The 22,298-nt window shown below is 45.3% G+C and overlaps 1 protein-coding gene across 1 annotated transcript in view; it reads left to right on the top strand.

The window, feature by feature from the left end:
* Positions 1–1,507: 1,507 nt before the first annotated feature.
* Positions 1,508–22,298, top strand: part of LOC103780831 (obscurin-like) — a gene marked incomplete at both ends in the record, with an annotated part of 55,859 nt that continues 35,068 nt past the window's right edge. The window contains 10 exon segments of the mRNA XM_008948523.1: positions 1,508–1,810; positions 2,920–3,220; positions 4,034–4,281; positions 7,893–8,165; positions 11,083–11,409; positions 12,070–12,345; positions 17,230–17,505; positions 18,112–18,387; positions 20,046–20,315; positions 21,473–21,748. Of these exon segments, the coding sequence (XP_008946771.1) occupies positions 1,508–1,810; positions 2,920–3,220; positions 4,034–4,281; positions 7,893–8,165; positions 11,083–11,409; positions 12,070–12,345; positions 17,230–17,505; positions 18,112–18,387; positions 20,046–20,315; positions 21,473–21,748 (2,826 nt within the window).

The raw sequence follows: 22,298 nt of genomic DNA, 5'->3' as shown, positions 1-22,298 counted from the left end.
TCCATGCATTTCTGTTTAGCTGCCTCAGGAGTCCTGTGTACTGGGTTCACACCTTTTTCAGCTAGCTGGGTGGGGTTGGTGTTGACTTTTCTAATGGTATTTATCAAGCAAAGGGATCTTTCAAGGTCATCCAGTCCAACCCCCTTGCAGGGAGCAGGGACATCTGCAGCTAGAGCAGGGTGCTCAGAGCCCTGGTCTACCTGTGCCAGTGTTTCACCACACTCATAACAAATATCTTCCTTCTATCCAGTCTAAATCTGCCCTTTTTAAGCTTAAAACCATCACCCTTTTCCCTGTTGTACCTGCTAATTGTACCTATAACATACCCTGCTAAAAAGATGTCCCCATCTTTCTTCCAGACCCCCACGTTAGGAGATGTGTAACTAGATCATATCAGGCACATCTTCTTCTCTCGAAGGTATCCTAGTGAATAACCTTCATGGGTCTTGAGCCTTCCCTGAAGCATTCAAGAGGGTGAAGATAAATCTTCACCATGCAAATCCCTTCAGGGATGTATTTGTGACCTCAGGTACCACAAAGTAGCCCCAGCTCCTCCATGGTGGGGGCTCAGGATGGGGACGTCTCTTTGTGTCGTTTCCTTCTGATGTTAATTCCACAACCCCAAAACCTGGCTCTGCATAAATTACTGAAGGAGAAGTGATGAAACTGTCCCTCTTGGGAGACAAAGTTACAACATGCCTTCTAAATGGGGATAGGATAAAATTCAGAAGTAGGACAGAGGACAGGTCTTCAGATGAAAGTAGTTGCAGACAACAGCCAAGCCCTTGTGACAACTGAGACATCCATAACTCCAAAACCTGTGCTCTCTTTCTTCATGTCTCTCTTTTCTCCCTGAAATGTCCAACATTTAGCTACTCTGTGTTGAAAACTAGAGAAGAGAAGGCTCTGGGGAGGACCTTCTTGTGGCCTCTCAGTATTTAAAGGGGGCTAAGTAAGAAAGATGGGGACAGAGTTTTTTTAGCAGGGTCCGTTGCAATTAGCACTGAAAATTTGAGCCTGTGAGTTGATCATTGTTGAGTCTTTATCTGTGCAGAGGATTGTAATGTTAAGGAGTAATCCCATGTGATTGGCTGTGGAAGTAGGAGTATTGTACGTCTGTGTGTAGCACAGCCCAAAATCATCTTAGAATCATAGAATCATAGAATCCTTTAGGTTGGAAGGGACCTTCAAGATCATCAAGTCCAACCATTGAGCCATTAGGGCTCTAAAGTCCTCTGCTAAAACAGATCAGAATCTGTCAGGGTTGGAAGGGACCACAAGGATCCCCCAGTTCCAACCCCTCTGCCATGAGCAGGGACAGCTCCCACTAGACCAGGCTGCCCAGAGCTTCTCTCCATTCTCTTGGTTCTCCATCTCAAAATGATGCTTTATGAAGGTTGATTAGGGAGTGGCTTTGAGTTCAGTAAGCTTTTTTTTTGGTGAAGCACGGTGGCTTTTCTACTCTGATGTAAACTTCCTGCTCTGTTTTGTTTCTTCCCTTGTCCAGCTCCCAAAAAACCTCCCACCCAACCCCCAGCTGACCCTGTGGTGAAAAATAAAACAGAAACCTCAGTGACACTGGCGTGGTCCCCCCCGAAGATGAACCGCCCCGTTCCCATCGACGGCTACGTGGTGGAACGCAAGAAGCTCAGTGGCTTTACCTGGGTGAGGTGCCACGAGTCCCCTGTCCCTGCCCCAGAGTTCACGGTGGGCAACCTGTCAGAAGAGGCTGACTACCAGTTCAGGGTGTCCGCGGTCAACGCGTATGGGCAGAGCCCCTACCTGGAGTTCCCGGGGAGCGTGCGCCTGGGTGAGCACAAAACCATCACAGGACCATGGGTTGGGTTGGGTTGGGTTGGGTTGGGTTGGGTTGGAAGGGATCTTACAGATCATCCAGTTCCAGCCCCTCAGCCATGGGCAGGACACCTCCCACTAGAGCAGGTTGCTCCAAACCCCATCCAATGTGGCCTTGAGCACCTCCAGGGATGGAGCATCCACAGCTTCCCTGGGCAACCTGTGCCAGGGTCTCACCACCTTCATGGTGAAGAATTCCTTCCTTGTATCTAACCTAAATCTACTCTCTTTTAGTTTAAAACTGTTACCCCTCATCCTATCACTACACTTCTAAGTGGTCTCCCTCTACATCTTTCCTCTAGACCCCCTTTAAGTACTATAAGGCCACTATAAGGTCTCCTTGGAGCCTTCTCTTCCCCACCCTGATCAACCCCAACTTTCTCAGCCTGTCCTCATACAAGAGGTTTTCCATCTCTGTGGTCATTTTCTGGCCCTCCTCTGGACCCGCTCCAACAGGTCCATGTCCTTATGCTGGAGGTCCCAGAGCTGGATGCAGTACACCAGGTGGAGCCTCGTGAGAACAAAGCCTAGAATAATAGAATCATTTGGGTTCACAAAGACCTTTAAGATCACTGAGTCCAACCATTAAACCAAACACCACCAAGCCCACCACTGCCCCATGTCCCTCACACCACATCTCCACGGCTTTAAAACCCCTCCAGGGGTGGGCTCAGTGTAGGCTCAGTGGCCTCCTTAGCATCCTTCTGAAATCTAAGAATACTACTGGTTATTAAAGAAATTACACAGTTCTTGGGGAACCCACATGTTTCAAGCTTCTTACACCTTTAAACATCTTAGGAGGGTAAAAAACCCAAGTAAAATATTCCTGTGGTTCTTTCCATGCAGAGACAGGACCCACCCTACTGCTGGAGGTCAGTTACCTGCAGCTGTAGAAGTCAAACCCTGTTGACCCACTGCTTTCAATGCATGGAAACTGTATAAGGCTGTAGGATTTTATTCTTATGTCTTGTTTACCCCCAAAACTTTGTTCTTAGGGAGATCTGTTCTCCAGCATGGCACTCTTCTGTCCTCTGAACTCAGAGATATGTTGTTTTCCTTCCCCAGAACCAGTCCTGGCTGTGAAAACCCCCCTGACGACTGTTGAAGCTGTACCTGGAGGGGATGCCCTGTTTACTATTGACCTTACAAAGACATGTTCTGGGACTTGGTACCTCAATGGCAAAGTCTTACAGGAAAGTGAGACCTACACCATTAGGAGAACTCAAACGACTCACACCCTCCTCATAAAGAACGTCACCAAGAGCCATGATGGAGCAGAAGTGAAATTTGTTGCCAATAATGTTGACACCAGCACCAAGATGAGAGTGAAAGGTATTTACTTTGATCATTGCCCTTCCTCCTCCTAGTCATGGGGCAGTTGCTGTGACTTGATGAGGACTGAGGTTGGAGGTTTTCACTGAGGTCTGTAGGAAGCACCTGAAATTGCATCACATGAACCAGTTTGGCTCCTGGTAATGACCTCACCACGGCAGCACAGAGTACAGAGTGAGAGGACCTAGGCTGCTCATGAACTTCTGTAGTTCACACCCACCAGAGAGTGGATTTCATCACTGGATCTACCCCTGAGTCACTTAGACCAGTCATTTCAGCTCCAGATTCTGGCCAGTCCTTCTGACTGCAGTCGAGTCTTTCAAAAGTAAAGGCTCATTAATGACTAATAAAATATTTTTCCTTGGAGATTTTTTAGTCTATCACAGAGGTGTGTGATCTACAGCTTGGTATCATGCAACTCAATTTAGGGTTGAGAGTTGGGTGCTCCAAATTTCCTCTGTGGAACACCAGGAAGTTTTGTATCTACCCACCTTGCATGGCAAAAAGTGATGAACAAATAGATGTTCATTCTGGAAGGATGTTTGACTTGGGGTGAAAATCTCTGCAGCAGGTTTAGAGTATTATTAATCTGTAGAAAATCATGCTTTTAAATTATTATTTTTTAAAATTATTTCTCTGGCAATGAAAACAGATCAAGTTTGGTGAACTGGACAAAAAAATTGCTTGGTGCTGATATGATTGTGAAGGGAGGAACAAGACTTAATATTTCTTTCAGAGATCCCACAGTCTGCAGCAGACTTTTATAGAGGATTTTTCATCTCAATATAACCTGAAATCACAAAGTCTTTCTCCTGACAGGTGCTGCAGTGAGGTTTACCAACAGGAGCAGGGATGTAGAAAAGCTCTCTGCTCGGCTGCGGGAGGAAGCCAAGCTTCAGGCTGAGCTCTCAGACACAGAAGCTCCCGTGAAGTGGATGAAGGATGGAAAAGAACTCAAGGCCAGTGAAAAATATGAACTTCAAACCCTAGGGAAGAAACGGATCCTGAAAATTCACAACACTGCAGCAGAGGATGCTGGAGTTTATGAGTGTGTCTGTGAAGGGGATAAAATGCTCTACCAGCTTTCAGTGAAAGGTAGGTGACTGATACTGGCCAAGCCATGGAGGTGCCAATTCCTGGTCCAAGATCATCTGGGCATTGTGGGATCTTTTTTGTTGTTGTTATTTCTTTGGGGTTTTTTTGTTGTTTTCTGTCAATACCCTGGTGCAGGAGAACAGACCTTTCCAGGGCACACTGGGTGCCTTGACTTGTTGCTACTTGTAAGATATTCAGAGGGAAAGGTCTCTAGAACAACCAGCAAAATGTCATTTTCTTTGGAAATTTCCCATCTGTTAGGCTTGAACCAGTGGTGTTTTACAGCTGCCCTGTTGTTCAGCAGTTCTTGTTTTCATGGCAGTCCCTTTCCTCCTGATTGCTTGCTACCTAGCTGGTGGACACATCCAATCCCAGAGAGACCTATGGAGTGTTGAATCTTTACCTTAAAACCAACAGCATTAAACCTCCCTCTTCCAAGCCTTCCATCTGTGCAAGCTTTTCTGAACTCGTTCAGAGGAGAGTTTTCTCTGCCTTGAAGGAGACCAGGTTTGGGCTGAAAAGCCCCAATGTATCCCCAGATCATTCCCCATGGTGATCATTCCATCATCAAGATGTCCACTGAGGTTCAGAGCATAAAACCTGACTCAGACAGTCTAGTCTGTTGTCAGACATCATCTGGGGGGAGCTCCATAGCTCTTTATTTGGCTTTGAGCTGGCAGGTTCACTTTGTAGAGCCTTTTGACTTCTGTGTTCTGTCCCATAATTCATCCCTCACCTTCTTCCTGGCAATGAGCACACTGGTTCTATACCAAATAGATAGGAGGTGCTGCAGCATCTTATTCTGCTGGCTTCTCACCCTCCTGTAGAAGCCACAAAGCCCCAGAGCATTGTCTGTTTTACATTTGACAACTTATTCTCAAAAAGCAAACTGAAAATGAAGCATGAAGAGAGCAGGAACAGTAATTCAATGAGGTGACTACACTTGCAGAGGGAGGAATTTGCTGTCTGCACTTGGCAGCTGCTCTTCATTTTGGTTTTCTTCTCTCTCTTTCTCTCCCTCCCTGCCTCTTTACCATCATCTGTCATGCTGGCAGATCTCAAATTAGCTGCTGGGTGTTTCCATGTGCACATTTTGCTGTCACGTGGCTCTCAAATCCATGGTATTAGTGTAAAATCTGTGTTGACAAGCTGTAACTTCAGCATCTGCTGTTGGTAGCTGGATTCCCAGGGAATCAGCTTTGCTCTGTCCCACCCCTGGAGGGTCAGGCTCCCCAGGGCTGTTTCTGTGGTTTACCTTCCAGCATTGCCACCTCCCTGCTGATCCTCCTGTAAACCAGATGCAGGTCTCTGGTGGATCCTTTGGTGTGCAGGTCAGCTGGGCCTGGCACGTGGGCATCACGTGGCTGCTGAGAGGCCACCGTGCTGAGCCACGGCCAGAGGTGTGTCACTTGCTGGGCCTCCTGCCCAAAAAAAAACCCTGCTGGAAGATGCACTTGCCATCTATCACGTCAGTCTCTCCACTGCCATGAGGCTTCACGTGCCATCCCCTGACACATGACCTCCTACGTCGAAATGGGACATCTGAGAAGGTTCCTTCAGCCTGCTGTGGTTGTATTTTTCACTCTGGTTTTCTCAGGAAGTGAAAGGTGCATGAATGAACCCATTTCCCTCTTTTTTCCTCCCAAAATTTTTACCCTGTGGGCTGAGTTTGAGGAGTACTGGTGGAGAAGTTGAGGTCTCAGCAGTGTTCAGCCCCTGCAGGCTTCATGGGCTGGTGTGGTTGGGTAGAGAAGAGCTGCAGTGTTGTCCAGCTGAAGGGAAAGCTTCACTCTTCTGAGTCATTAGAGAAACAAGTGGAAACAGAGCCCCCAAGTAAAAAAAAACAACCAAACAATAATAAAAAAGGAGGTTTTCCCTGCTTTAAATGCTTCTAGAATGACTTCTTCACCCAGAGGTATTGCTTCTAATAAGCAGACTTAGTAAACTCTAGCCAACAGGGCTGATAGGACCTGGAGAAGTCAAATGCAAGCTCCTGTCCCTGCCAGAAGAATGAAAAGCCCTTTGAGGACCTTGACTGCACCATCAGGACCTTCCCTTTTCTTCTTTGTTGGCTCGTTGGGTATTTCTTAGCCTTAGATGGGGGGAGATTTTTTCCCTTTTTCCCTTTTTCCCTTTTTCCCTTTTTCCCTTTTTCCCTTTTTCCCTTTTTCCCTTTTTCCCTTTTTCCCTTTTTCCCTTTTTCCCTTTTTCCCTTTTTCCCTTTTTCCCTTTTTCCCTTTTTCCCTTTTTCCCTTTTTCCCTTTTTCCCTTTTTCCCTTTTTCCCTTTTTCCCTTTTTCCCTTTTTCCCTGTGGGACTGGGGTTTCCTTTCCCTTTTTCCCTTTTTCCCTTTTTCCCTTTTTCCCTTTTTCCCTTTTTCCCTTTTTCCCTTTTTCCCTTTTTCCCTTTTTCCCTTTCCCTGGGTGCTACTTGCCAAGTCAATTCATTCCTCCTTTATAGATCTCTGGACTCTGGCATTAATTATAATGTGAATAATTTTATTCACATTAATATGTGACTAGAAAATAATCACATATTATGTGATATGAAAAAAAAAATCACATTTTTTTCGTGATTAAAAGCACTGCCACAGCCTTGGAAAAATCTAATGTACTTAAACCCAAGGAAACTAGATGCAAAATTCATCCTTGTGGGCAGGGCCTTTGAGCTGAAGGAGAACCCCCATGTGCTGGGGGGTCAGCAGGAGGCTCAGAGCTTGGAGCTGCTCTAGACCATGCACTGTAACTGCTTCTTGCAGGACCAGCAGTGAAAGATAATAACCTGCTTTGCCAGGCATTCTGCAGAGAGCTGCTAATATTTATTGTGCTGTATTTTCTTGGAATTAAGGGAAAAAAATCCATAGACAAAATCAAGGCTTTGTTTTTAGTAGCTTTGGCTTCACAGGCCCAACAAAGTGATTTGATTGTGTGTTATTTTAAAATAATACTTTAGGAATGTGTTTGAAAATTATTTTCCTTTCTCTAAATTAAATGGGGCTGTGGTTTTAGGCTCAGATTTTTAGCTGGGATATGGGTGAGGGTTTGAATCTTGGCTTTGAGGCAATTAGTGACTCAATTATCCCACTGCATGTTAACATGGAGCTGGATTTATTATTTATCTTCTGTGCACCAGTTCATTTCCAAGAAGAAATTTCATTTCAGCCCTATGTGAAATCTGTATAGATGTTTAATTTAATATAATTTAGTTTATCTAGATGACATTTAAACTTCTTTTAGAGTCAATTTATTTGCCAAGTGGTTACAACAGAATGATTGAATAACTTTCATTGTTTTCCTTCCAGTTTACTTCTTTCATTTCTTTCCTCACCTCTCTCAGATGTTTTCTTGGAGGTCCTATTGCTTCTTCTCTCCTTGCCTGAGCCTCCTGTGTTGTACACATGCTCTGATTTTTGGGCATGAGATAGTCAGGTATAGGGTTTACAAAAGCCAGAAATCTGGCTGCTTCTACATTATAATTTACTAATTAGATCCATAATTAAACATCCATATGAGGTCTTAGAATAAATCACTACCTAACGTAGATGTAAGTGTCCATATTTATTGATGTCCACAGAATTTTTTACCCGTGCTTTGTGTCCATATTTTGTTTCAGCACTTGGAAACTTCATAAACAAAGAGAAAAGTGGAGGAACTGTCAAGGCCATTGCTGGAGGACAGGCTGAATTTGTCTCTGAGACCTCCGAGGCCAATGTCCTGGTGAAGTGGTACAAGGATGGCAAAGAAATCACAGCCAGCAAGAAATTCACCCTGGAAGATAAAGGGAAACTGCATAAGCTTGTGGCTTCAGCTGTGACCAAAGAAGATGAAGGAACATACACGTGCAAAATTGGAGATGACACTCTTATTTTTGATTTAAAAGTCTCAGGTAAGTTTGTGATGCAAATATGGGATTGGAGTCTGTTTAGAAGCTCAGGACTTTGTTCATGATACTTGTCTTACATTGTAAATGGGCAGATTTTGGGGCCAAGAGTGCACAGCAGAGATTCTGACCCTTACTGTGGTCCTTAAGCAAGCCCACAACTGCAGTCATGACTCCAACACCTCACGGGCTGAGGGCCACATCTGCCCTTTCCTCCTTCAGCTCAGCGTTGCCCTTGAACCTCCTCATGGAGGTGGCCCTAAAGTCTCGCTGTGAAACCCTCCTTTGATAAGTTTAACTCTTGATTTTTGAGAGTAGGCATCTCCTGCGTGTCCTCAAGGATCTTTGAGCCATCTCCCTGCAGTACTACTCTAAGTGGAGCCATTTGCTCATGGCACATGCCCACCAGCATGAAGCACGTGCTAAAGCACGTGGCTGTCAGCCCAAGCCCAGAAGAGAAAGGCTTGTCACTGATGTGTTCCTGGCCAGGATGGAGCCAGGGGATAAAATGACACAAGAATTTATCCTGTGAAATCCAATATCTGTGAAATTCAAGTGATGCAGTTTGTACGGGCAGGTGGGAAACTTTCTTCTAAAAGTGGTTTTCTGGCTTATTTCTGGAGCCTGATTCTTCACCCAGTCCTAAGGTACAGGTTGAAACTCTGCTGGAAGCTTCTCGTGGTTTATAAGCAGTAACAACAGAGTGTTTCTGACCTGTAATGGTGCAGCCATGACACAGAGATGCTAATTAAGAACTCATCAGCACTGATGAGGCTGGCTGGTCTGGACTGATGGCTACCAGGTTTGCTGAGCTGGAGAGATCCCTTCCAGCTGACGACTGGTGTTTGCTGAGGTGTTCCCTCTGCATCTCACCTCCTGCTCAATTCGGTGGAGGATCCAACGTTCTGTAGTTTCCCTGTGAGTGTCCCCATCCCTGGAGGTGTTCCAGGCCAGGTTGGATGGGGCTGGTTAAGCTCACCTGTAACTCCTATGACAAACCATCCCATGGCTCAGGCAAAGAAAACTGGTATCTGCTAAATAACTGGGTGTCCCCAGGAACATTTGGATGAACGTGGATGGAGTTACAACCTGTTAACAAAACCTTAGCTAGGGCAACTTCCATCTTGTCTCACGTGTCACTAGAGAAATTTTCCAGGGTGCTGAGAAGCAGCACAGGACAAGCAGGGGGTGGTCTTGGGGCAGGGAGTTGGTGTGTCTTCATCATAATAGTCTTGAACAGCAGCATTCTGGTGGGACTAATCTTTGTTCCACTAACTTTTAAGAATAGATCAGTCCTAATGGTTACAATTTTTAATGAAATACTTTTTCTCTGGTGGCCCAGACGTGCCTGGCACGGGTGTAGCTCAGCAATAGTCCTTGGGAGACTCCGTGACTGAAAGCAACAGTTGCTGCTAGCAGAAATGCAATACTGAGCTGAGGTTGGTTCTGACTGACAGCCATCAGCTTGCTCTTCAGGCAATGATGCCTCCTCCATGGCATGAGGGGTATGAAATCCCTGGCATGCTCATCAAATACTGCTCGTTAGCTGAGGGACAGGGTGTGTGGAATAGGTTTGCTCCCGTTTCACACGCGAGGTGCCTGGCTCCACTTCCTTAGCTGCTTTTGCTTTTACCTTGACAAATGCAGGTTGATCAAGGTTTTATCAACCTTTATAAACCTAGGTTGACAAAAAAAAAAGCTGGTTTGTTGCTCCATACGTGACACGTGCTCTGTGTGAACATGCACAGCTCGTGTGTGGCCACTCCGTGCAGTCAGCGGGGTCTGAGCTGAGGTGTCAAAGCAGGAACCTCTACTGCTTGGGCTACATGAGCTCTGAGAAGTTGGGAGTTCTCTGCTGTGAAGACCAGAAAGCTGTGACACTGTTGGCTCATGTATTAACTTAGTCCTCTGGGAGCTGGAGAACATTGTGTCGATGAGATTCTCCCATCTCTACCCTGGTCTGGGGATGAATTAGCCTGGTGGGACTGACAGTGTGAACATGAGGCTGCAGGAATGGGCTCAGAAACGTTTAAAGAAGGCTCCTCATCACTTCTAACAATTTTCTGAGGCTTCCTAGATCTTTTCAAAGCTGTTTGTGTACTCTGGCATCAATACATATTCCCTGGAGCTTGCTTGAAATCAGAAACAAGGAGTGGTGATTACAGTGTCAACAACTTGAGGGTGGCTCAGCTTGATTTGAAAGATCCAGAAGGATGTAAGAGGGATGAATGTGATTGCACTGGGACCACGAGCAATTATCTGAAGATCAGAGGAGGAGTTTGCACCATCTGTCAGAAAGTCAGGCATCAACATTCACGCATGTGATGAGACAGGAGCTGTGAATTAAAGCTCATGTCAGGCTTTGTGGTTTTGTTGGGCCAAGTTCTGCTCATGGCTCACTGCACGTACAACCCTGGTGATGGAAACCACCACGGCTGTGCTCTGTAAGACCTGTCTGAAAGGGGTGCAGAAGATGGATGCCCACCAGTTGGGTGAACATAGGTGGGCTTAGATCCACGTGTATCAAGAACTTAAGGCCACGGTGTAGACCTAGTAGAGAGATTAGTAGGTTAATTAATAGGTTAATTGACATTAATTCTAAATCCTGGTATTGAAGGATTTGTCAATACTCCCCACCTGAACTGGAGACCATTGTGTGTTAACTGTGTGGAGGATCTGGAGGATGAGTCCCTTGGTAGAGGTCACGTTGATGGATCTCAGGAGGGACTTGGCTGACTCCTCATGACAATTTTTGCCATACCTGTTAGCACTCTGTCATGGTTCCATTCCACCCATAGTACCACCCCCACAGATGCACATTTACACCTCCAGAGACAAAACTGGATCCCCCAAGTGTGACCACCATGAAATAATGAATAAAGCCTGAATCGAGCTATAAGCTGCTCTAACTTTTCCTTTCCAGATGAAGCTGTTAATTTTGTCAATAAGCCCAAAACAACTCCAGAAATATCAGTCAGGCCTTCTGAAAACCTGGAGCTGGTGTGTGAGGTGTCGGCAGCCAGCGGAGCCGTGGTGTGGAAGAAGGATCAGAGTGAGGTGAGGCAGGACCACAGGACAACAGTCATCTCCCAGGGGACACAGCGCAAGCTTATCGTCAAGAAGGTGACACAGCAAGACCAAGGGAGCTACACTTGTGAAACAAAGGACGACAGAACAACATTCCAAGTCAAAGTCAGAGGTGAGGAGGTGCTAGAAATGCCAAAGAAAAAGGAATATTCCATTTTGGGGGGTATGTTACATTTGGAGGATCACCTCAGAACCTCTCCGGGGTGAAATAGAACTTGATTTTTTGGCCAGCTGTCACACCAATATTTTATACACACACTTTTTTTTTGCATCCTTTGAATAGTTGTAACCACAAAACAGAAATATGGGCAAGAATGATAATTTTGGCACCTCTCACAATTAGCTGGTGTGCCTGCAGAAAAACCCCTGCAGGATGTTAGTGTGAGGCCATAACAGGGGTGCAAGGGTAGATGAAATGGAAGGGAGAGGTGTTTGGTGAGCTCTCCAAATGACTGGCTTTGGAGAATGATGGAGGATGGCTGACTTTGGCCCAAATAAGCAGAAAAAGAGCACTGGTTCCTGGATATGAGGATAGGAGCTCTGTTCCCTTCTGACTCCCTGGAATCTTGGAGAGAAATAGGAAGAGGAAAAAAAGAAGAGGGTGGAGAGCTCAGGAAGTTCATGTTGGTACTCAAATTGTGAGTTCCCATACAACTATTCACCTCCTGTCAAGCAAAATGGAGATGCAGGTGCTGTCTTGACATAAAGGACCATCATGATACTACCTGCCAAGGGCAAGTAGGGTGAAATAGGGAGAACTTCATTATGCAGTGGAGAATAAAGCTGCAAAAAGCCATGTGTGACTGTTGTGGCTTTCTTACAGAGAGAGAAGACGTGTTTACACACAAGGAGAAGGTGCAGAAGGAGGTGAAGGCTGCACTGGCACAGAACACCACACTGAGCTGCGAGGTGGCCCAGGAGAAGACTGATGTGAAGTGGTACAAGGAGGGGAAGCTGATCACCTCCAGCAAGAAGTTCAAGGTGGAGTCAGAGGGCAAATCCCGTCGCCTGGTGGTGGCTCAGGTGGAGAAGAAAGATGCTGGGGAGTACACCTGTGAGGCTGCTGGCCAAAAAATGACCTTCAGGATCGATGTCACAGGTAGGAGACGTTTTGGTTGACATTTCATTGCCATTTCTTTGTGTGTGGGTAGTTTCTTCTGTTTTCTCTCTCAAAATGTTGGAAATGCTGTTGAAGTACTTTCTGATGTTGGTCTAGGTCATTATTTCATTGGGGGTTATGCAGGACTGGGCAGGTTTAGAGGTTGCATGTTTGTATCCTGATACCAAGATATGTCTCCTTAGTCTAAGACAAGGAGTTGAGAGTGTTCATTAGCAGGCACTCTATTAAAGCTCCTCTTCCAATCCCATCATCATTATTGGTGTTCCTCCTTTTGTTTTGACCATTCTTCCATGGAAGAAGTCACTGTTTTCTTCCCTTTTTGTTTCACCTTTTCTCAACATAATATCCTCCCTCCAAAAATAGAGAACTGCTTCAGATCTTCCACCCTCTGGCTGTGCAACCTCAGAACTCCATGCACCACGAAACTTTTGCAGATGATGGATAGAAATGGATACAGCCATCTGCAACTTGACTTATGATTTGTATTTAACAGCCTTTCACCCAGCTCTTCCTCTACCACCTCTTCCATCTGTCATCAGATACCCAGTTGTGGTTCGTAAAGCTCTGAGAAGTGGTGCAAGGGCTTGTGGGCCAAGAGATCTTTAAATGGTAGCATTTCCAAGATCCATACTTTATTGTGGCTTCATGGAGAATGTTTGGGAGCTGATGGTAGTCTACTGTCCTAAAAATTTTTCATCAGCTACACTGCACATATCTGTGATCTGCTGATGACTCTTCATGGTGGTTTCTACATCTTCAATGACCAATCATGGTCCAGGAATGTTAATTTACATTTGCAAATTTCTGCTTAATAGAATGATTTGGAGTCTGAGGGTTTAATACTGAGGCTGTTCTTGGACTACACTAGAACTTTCTTGGGTCTCAGTAGCTTTTGCAAGAGGTCCAGTAAATTTTATCTGCTCCAATCTGAGTGGTCATTTCTGGCTGGATGATAAGAAAGGAATTTTGTCCTTGCAGGGCACAGCTCTAGTGCTGTTCCCTTGTGAAGGCTGCAGCCTTTACTGCTCTCCCACTACCTGAGGGCATCCTGGGCTGCTTCAAAAGAAGCATGACCAGGCAATGAAGGGAGGTGATTCTCCCCCTCTGCTCCACTCCCATGAGACCCTACCTGGAGTGCTGTGTCCAACCCCAGTGTCAGAAAGGCATGGACCTGTTGGAGCCAGTCTACAGGAGGCCGTGAAGATGATCAGGGGGCTGGAACATCTCTGCTGTGAGACCAGGCTGAGAGATTTTGGGTTGTCCATCCTGGAGAGGAGAAGGCTCTGGGGAGATGTCACAGTGGCTTTCCTGTAAAGAGGGCCTACAGAAGAGATGAGGAGGGACTTTTTATGAGGGACTGTAGTGACAGAATGAGTGATAACAGTTTGAAACTGAAAGAGGAGCAACTTAGATTAAATATTAGAAAGAAATTCTTCACTGTGAGGGTTGTGAGACACTGGTGCAGGTTGCCCAGAGAAGTCATGGATCTCATCTCCCTAGAATTGTTCAAGGCCAGGTTGAATGGGGCTTGGAGCAACCTGCTCTAGTGGGAGGTATCCTGCCCATGGCAGGAGGGTTGGAACTGGATGAGCTTTAAGGTCCTTTCCAACCCAAACTCTTATGATTGTATGATTCTGTGCTCCCTCCATCTTCTGTGTGCAACTGCTGCTGTAGCATACAGCTTTGCTGCTCCCCATTGCATATGTTTAAGTCATCAACTGCTGCATCCACGCTCTGTGTGGGGTGCACAGGGCAGGAGCTGGGGCATTTTGGCTCTTTTTAATTAACTGTGTAGCTCCTGCTTTTGGCTCAGGGAGCTGCCAGTTTCAGTGAAGGATGGGCTGCAGGAAGGCAAGATTTGAGAGGCACCTTTAGGTGAAAATGCAACATGGGCATTGATAGAAAGGGTTTTGGGGTGTCAAGCAAGTTCAGGCTCAGCTGCTGAAACCAGTTCCCCCATCACTGCGGTGGGGTAGCTGGAAATCACAGAAATGCAGTGCTTTTCCACTCAGATTTCTCTAGCTGAGGACTATTCTTAGCTGCCTGCCTCAGAAACCAAAGGCTTTCAGTTCTCTTTCAAACAGGCTGACTTCAGGGCTGGAGAGGGTAAGGTAACACCTCTCCCCCTCTCTGCAAGAGCAGAGCCCTTGCCTAGCTACCGTTGCTGTATTCCTCCTGTGTACCCCTGGGACATGACATGCAAGTGCAGCACTTGCTGGAAAATGATCCAGTGTGAAAGTCAGGAGGGATTATGAGTACTCTGAGCTCTTTGGTTGGCTCTTTGCTTGCAGAAATCCTCGTCTTGCTAGATTATCCCAAAGTGCAATGGCTTTCTGGGTCTTAATTTATCCTGTTACCACTGCACTCGGAAAGGTTTCCAGGGTTCCTGTACTCCAGGGCTCCAGTGGTAGCACAAACCCTTCCCTATTTAAGGACAGCTTGAAGGTTAGAGGTTCAGGGTTGAGTATTTGGATGCAGTTGTGGCTTTTTGGCTGGAATATTAACAGAACCAGGTGCTGCCCACCTTGGACCTGAGCTAGGTGTGTAGCCAAAAGAGCTGATGCTGCCATCTCATTAGTCCAAGAATCGTGGTATAAAGTGGAATCTTTATCTGAAATAAATCAGAGCTCTGTGTCCTGTAGATGATTTTCTTCAGTGTCAGTGGAACTTCACTCAGCATCTGCAGCTGAGGTTAGAAATGTCATCTGAATGCTGGTTTAACTTTAAAATACCTTTCTCAGACAAATTACTAGCTGGTGTAAATCAGTTTGTAAGCTGATTCAAAGATCTGGTCACACTTTCTGTCGTTATAAAAATGGTTTCTACCAAAAAAAGGCAAGAATGCAGAGGACCAGTGAGTAACACCTGGAATATTCCTGCTCTGCTCACTTGTCATTTTAAACACAGCACCCCATGTACACAGCCTGGTTTGTAACCCCTGAGTTTAGTGAATAATTCCAGTTTGGTTGGAAGCTGATATGTTTGTGTCTCCACAACCTGTTTTGATGCAAACCACAGAGTGTGCTTGAGCTCTGTTAGATCTCCAAGTGCTGCTCAATCTGCAGTGGGATGACAGGTGCCTTGGAGGAGTTTTGCATCACTCAGCACAGACCCTGTTTGCTGCCTGGTTGGTGACACCTTTGATGACAATGACACCTCCTCACAGCACTTCTACAGCCAAGACAAACAGAGGAGATGAAGTTTAGAGGGCACAAGTTGGGTTTCTGCTTGGGCTTGCTCCTTGTGGGGCCCTTCTCTTCCCATGGATTGTGTAATCTTGATGGGAAGCCTTCTGATGGGGCTCCCAGGATGACAAGGAGTGTCGTGGTCAGCAGTGTAGGAACTTGACCTGAATTTACCCCTGCTCCTTGCCCTCCCAGGCTGCTGCTGCCACTCAGGTTACAGACATGACAGAGATGGTATGCAGAGCAGAAAGTCATCGAGGAGGAGAAAAAAGGGCTGTAGGAGGCTGCAGAGAGAGACTTGGGGGAGGAAGGCAGGAGCACAGGTTGTGGGAGGGGTTCATCGTGGCTGCCATGGAGAGCCAAGGGTCTCCTAGGTCACCCTGGCCAACAAACATGGGTGCTGGAAGCTGGCTGGATGAATTATCTCCCAGACTTTCTGAAGGGGAATGGCAACAGCAGACACTTGTTAGTCCCACCTTTGTCTTTGGAGCCTACTCTTCTGTAGCACTGAAATCATAGAATGGCTTTGAGTAGGGAGGGACCTTTAAAGGTCATCTCTAGTCCAACCCCCCTGCAATGATCAGGGACAACTGTAGCTAGAGCAGGTTGCCCAGAGCCTTGTCCAACCTCACTTCATGGGTTTCAATGCTCAAGTTCATCCCTGGGACCCAAACAGCCAAAGGCAGCCTGTGCTGAAGGCTGGGTGGTCGTTGCTATGTGAGGTCCATCATGTAGCCCTACCACAACTATTTTACACTTCTCATGCAGTTATTTCTTTGGGTAAATCAATGGAAATAAAAAATCAGGACCCTGTTTATTTAAGGTCTATATTTCTTCTCACATCTCAGTTGTACTCTCCTATAAAATCTAACAGTGACCACACCAGCTAATGTAAAAGGAGAACAGGGTAAAAAAAAATCATTAATCAGTAAAAGATGCAATTTATCAGTCAGTCCTACTTAGGCAGGTGACAAATGAATCTTTTCAGTGCTATCCCTCACTAACTACTAATTACACAAGCTAAATTTTGGTGCCAACTCCACTTGTTGAGGTGGAATTTCTACATGGTACTGTGGGGAAAAAAGTGATGGATAAAACATTTCTTGTTGCTCATGTTAGGTATTAAGAGAAGGTTCCCTGTGGCCAGTTTTCTGAAAACTTAGAGAGTTCCAAGGAAAGAAAAGTATTCTTCAAATTTTAGAGGCTAGTTTTAGGTATAATATAACCAAATACTTTTCCATATTAATGACTGTATCTCTCTCACTTCTTTGGGACTGAATTACAAGATATTTTCTCAACCACACCCACTCTTAATCTAAGATACTAGTTGCTGGTAAATTCCTGTAAATAATGTGATAGTGAAGGTGGCAGCTCATAATAGTTCCATATTGAGCCAGTTCCAAATGCAGTGTGTAGAAGTAGCATAAAAACACAAAGGGGGACACTTAAGTTTGTCTTCCTTGGAAGAAATTTGAAAATGGGGGAGACAATCTGTTAATGAAGAGTAGTCAGAGAGGTACATGAGTGGTCAGGATTGCATTTTGAGGGTGCATTGTTGCACGTGATCAACAGAACTGCAAAGGAATGCTGTTACAAGATCATGATCCTGTAGAGCACCTACACAAAATCATCTACTTGCAAGATATTTATATCTTATGTATTTTTTTTCCTGTTTCAGAGGCAGAAGAACCATTTATGAACAAGGAGAAGGTGCAGAAGGAGGTGAAGGCTGCACTGACACAGAACACCACACTGAGCTGCGAGGTGGCCCAGGAGAAGACTGATGTGAAGTGGTACAAGGAGGGGAAGCTGATCACCTCCAGCAAGAAGTTCAAGGTGGAGTCAGAGGGCAAATCCCGTCGCCTGGTGGTGGCTCAGGTGGAGAAGAAAGATGCTGGGGAGTACACCTGTGAGGCTGCTGGCCAAAAAATGACCTTCAAGCTTGACGTCACAGGTGGGAGACATATTTTAGTTCTCATCTACTTCCTGGGTTTTGAGAGTCTTTGTGGCCTAGATCTTCGTTGAGCAGTGAGGGAGATCAATCAACCAGGTTGTGTGCACCCATGGTCACACAGATGCCTACAGCTAGTTGTCTTTACCTGTGAGATGAATCCCACTCAGCATTCTTGTTGGATTCTGATTTGCCAGTAAGTTGGAGGCATAAAGGTAGGGCCAGGTCCCAGATGTGTAGGAAAATAGGTCTGGAATGATGCTCAAGAAGTACCTTGAGTGGGCAAGACTTGCATATGGATCCCAGTGGTGGATGAGGTTGGGTTCTTGGGTGTGCATCACATCAGGGAACAAAAAGTTGGATTTCTTCTGGATCCATTGGAATAGGAAGAGTCTTAACTCCTGGGACACGGGTTCATTTTGCTCAGAAATGTTTGATGTGTTTTCTGTAGGCTGGACAGAGGACCATGTCCTGCAGGTGGGACCACTCCAAAATGTTAAAGCTGTGGGAATTTCTCATAAGCAGGATTTTGCATTTAGCTGTGAATATTTGGACAGCGTGAGCAAATTGAAAATTTATGATTTAAAAATTTCTTCTCCCACCCTCCAGAAGCAGAGGATGCATTTATCAACAAGGAGAAGGTGCAGAAGGAGGTGAAGGCAGTGCTGAAGGAGAACACCACACTGAGCTGCGAGGTGGCCCAGGAGAAGACTGATGTGAAGTGGTACAAGGAGGGGAAGCTGATCACCTCCAGCAAGAAGTTCAAGGTGGAGTCAGAGGGCAAATCCCGTCGCCTGGTGGTGGCTCAGGTGGAGAAGAAAGATGCTGGGGAGTACACTTGTGAGGCTGCTGGCCAGAAACTCACCTTCAAGCTTGATGTCACGGGTGAGGCATTATCTGATTGCATGGGTTTTTTGCTGTCATTGGGTGGAAGGTCTCCTCATGACATAGATTTATTTCCTGCCTTGGTCCATAAGAGCCTGCAACAAAATTTAAGTTGTTATCCTAAATACTGACATTTAAGAATGTGTTTTGATGCTTTGGGAAAGAGAAAAGTCTGCTTCAGTGTTCTTGCCTTGATTTTGACTAGGAATGGTTATTAAGAAAAAGGATATAAGAAGAAGCCAAAATAAACTTGTAGGAGAACACTTTCTAGCAGCATTGGCTTGTTTTCTTCAGAAATGTTCTGAAGGACCTCCAAAAGATAAAATTCACACTCTTTGCATCACGATCCCACTTCTTTCCTTGTCTACCTATATTTCTGGTGCTAGAGTATCCCTTGCTGGGTGTCTCAGCCTCCTGCATGAGTTTGCTTCCAGTCTAGATTTTGGAAAATCTTGCTTCATTACTACAGTTCCTGACCCTCGAGATACACCTTTCCAGCAGAGTTGTCCTTCTTTCCATTCCTTATTTATGCCCTGTTGTTTGAAGGATTTTAGTGGGTAGTTATGTCTTTTTTCAGCTGTTCTTGCTGATCCTTTCATTCCTGTTCTTCTACTGAGCGAGGTATAGACTGAATAATGTGAAGATACCAGGTCTTCATGTTGAGTCTTGAACAAATTGTTCATCTCCTCTTCCCCAATCAGCTCTCCTAATTCATACAGGTTTGCTAGTTCCAAATAAGTGTGTTACTGAGCTATTTTTGTTAATTCCTCCATTTCCTGTAGACTCCATTGTCTTATGATCCCTATATCCAATGTTATTTCCCACACCCAGATACTAAAATGACGATCTTGGAGTTGACCAAAACTAAGCCTAAAATCAAATTAAGGCTCTTAATTAAATTCTTAATTCTTAATTAATCTGCTTGATTGGAGAATCTGACAAGCTATTCCATGTGGAAATCCAAGATGCTCTTGGTACAAATCCAGTGGAAGCAACCAAGATGAATAGTGGGCTGGAGCACAGGTTATGTCTGTTCAGGCTGGAGAAGAGAAGGCAAAAGAGAGTTTTTATTGTAGCCTGCAGATATCTAGTGAGAGGACATAGATTCCACAGTTCCACATTTTTCTCAAAGATTCATGGTGATAGAAGAGGCAAAATATACAAGTTGGAATGTGGGAAGTTCTGAAAATGTATTAGGAGAACGTTGCACCATGGGGTTGATCAAGCTCTGGAACAGGAGTCTTGAGGCTGTGGGACCTCCATGGCTGGAGGTGTTCAGAACTCAATGGGACATAGCCCTGAGTAGCTCTATGTAATTTTATCTGCTGTGAGTGAGGAAGTGGGACTGGGTGACCTCCAGAGATCACTCCTACCCTACATTATTTTATGACTGTGGTTTTGTACTATTAGTAGCACATGTTCTGTAAAACAGATCTGGGAAGTGGTTCCAGAAGGACACAGCTCCATAAAGTTCTTTCTGAAGGCACTTTATTATGCTTATATTTCATAACCCTTATTGTTTTGTTTTGTTTTATCCTGAATATTACTTGGACCTCGATATGGGGACTATGCTCACAAATGAAGGATCCTGCCTGGATTCTGTCCCCTTTACTGTCACTATGCAGCCCACAGATTTTTCCTTCTTTCCACTTTTGCAGAAGATGTGTTTGAGCACAAAGACAAGGTGCAGAAGGAGGTGAAGGCTGCACTGGCACAGAACGCCACGCTGAGCTGCGAGGTGGCCCAGGAGAAGACTGATGTGAAGTGGTACAAGGAGGGGAAGCTGATCACCTCCAGCAAGAAGTTCAAGGTGGAGTCAGAGGGCAAATCCCGTCGCCTGGTGGTGGCTCAGGTGGAGAAGAAAGATGCTGGGGAGTACACCTGTGAGGCTGCTGGCCAAAAAATGACCTTCAGGATCGATGTCACGGGTGAGTGAATTTGTTGCATTTCTGGTTTACATCCTAGTCCTGGAAAAACTTGGAGAGGAAAACGACGTGGCTGGGCAAATTCCACCTCAGCAGGCAGTGATGGAGCCAGTGTTTAAATTCTGCTGGTTCACTCATGCAGTTTTGTTCAAACTATGAGATCTGTCTCCCTTTGAAAACCAAGGCAGCAGGTGGATTTCTGTAGCCCAAGCCCTGGGCAGGTTGAAGATCACTGGAGATCTTCCATGGGAATCTGGTGGAGATGCTTGATAGAAAAATGGAAACTCAACTGCACGTTTAAAGGACATTTAAGTTGAAAGGACTAAAGGAAATTAAAGGGCACAAACTCTTCTGAGCACAAGCATTCTCTTGAAAATTCTGCTTTCTTAACTAAAGTCTCTCTTTATTATGGAGGAAACCTTTTTATTATGGCCTGTATCAAATGAAAGGAAAGACTAAACCTGATCTCAGAAGCAGCAGCTGAGGAAAACAGGTCTTTTCACCATGACTTTGGCAAGGGCAGGCTTTAACCTTGACATCCCTCAGGTGGATCTTGATGAATTTAAAGCAAATTGAGAAGCTCATATATTAAATTGATTTTTGATTGTGGCATGCTGTAGTGAAAAGCAAATAGGATAGGGCTGGCTAATTTTCATCTATTAGAGAAACATAATTCTAGGCTGAAACATCTTTGGGACATTTGGGAAATAAGGATATAGGCACAGAATAGGCTCACAAAGGGTTGGTTTGTTTGTTTTTGCAAAACCAGATTTGCTTTACTTGGCAAAGTAAATTGCAGAATTTGGGTTGTTTGGCCAATTTAATGCTGGTCCTTTTACAGCAAGTAGACTTCTTACAGACAGCAGCTACTGGTGTGCTGCTGGACATGAAATGATATGAATTTTCCTGCAGATTTTGGAGAATGATGGTGATAGAAATGAAAGCTACTTTGGAGCCATCTAAGCTCTCTTGGACTAAGAGTCCTTCACCAACGCTGGGTGTAATTCAGATGTTAACATTGAGTTGACAGTGTTGGCAGGGAATGTGGATGATAAACCCACCCTGATCCCCAGAATCCAAAGACTGATGTGTGTATTTGGGAAGTGGTGTGTGTGTGAAAGACTGATTCTCTCAATCTGCCCCCCTACCCTTAATTTCAGAGCCAGAAGATGCTTTCATCAACAAGGAGAAGGTGCAGAAGGAGGTGAAGGCTGCACTGGCACAGAACGCCACGCTGAGCTGCGAGGTGGCCCAGGAGAAGACTGATGTGAAGTGGTACAAGGAGGGGAAGCTGATCACCTCCAGCAAGAAGTTCAAGGTGGAGTCAGAGGGCAAATCCCGTCGCCTGGTGGTGGCTCAGGTGGAGAAGAAAGATGCTGGGGAGTACACCTGTGAGGCTGCTGGCCAGAAACTCACCTTCAAGATCAATGTCACAGGTAAGAGGAGATTCTTCATTCTATGATTCCTATTTCTAGAATATTTAGGAAAATGAATATTATTTCAGAAGATATTTTCCTGTCACGCTTCAGATTTTTGGAGGAGGTCTTTAGGATGGGCTGGCTCTCTCATGGAAATGGGAGAAAAGAGTTAAAAATACAGTTCTCTTTATATCTTCTGTGCAAAGCTTTATAAAACCCTTTAAACAGGGAACTTCATCCTTGGAAAAACCTTGGGAACTGCCCATATTGTAGGATAAGAGCTGTGAAAAAGGAAGTCCTGATTGCACATCTCCATCCTCACATGTTGGTGCTATAAACACCCATCTGCCACGACTGATCTCAGCACATTTTGGAGCAGGGTCATGGTGGAGAGCACTTGGGCTTTCCCTCCAATGTCTACACTCTTTGTCTTTCTCTTGGGAGGGCTCGTTTCAGCCTAAGAGGAGAGTATGGCAGTAAGGCTTGAGATGAGTTAAGGTATTGATGTATGTTAAGGTCTTTAAGGTGTCATAAAAATGGCCACTAGGGAAAGCAGGTGCCATGGAGA

Source organism: Merops nubicus, unplaced genomic scaffold (genome assembly GCF_000691845.1).
Source record: "Merops nubicus isolate BGI_N331 unplaced genomic scaffold, ASM69184v1 scaffold3831, whole genome shotgun sequence".
NCBI lineage: Eukaryota > Metazoa > Chordata > Aves > Coraciiformes > Meropidae > Merops > Merops nubicus.
The sequence above is the reverse complement of the archived record's forward strand: the minus strand, read 5'-3'. Positions and strand labels throughout refer to the sequence as shown.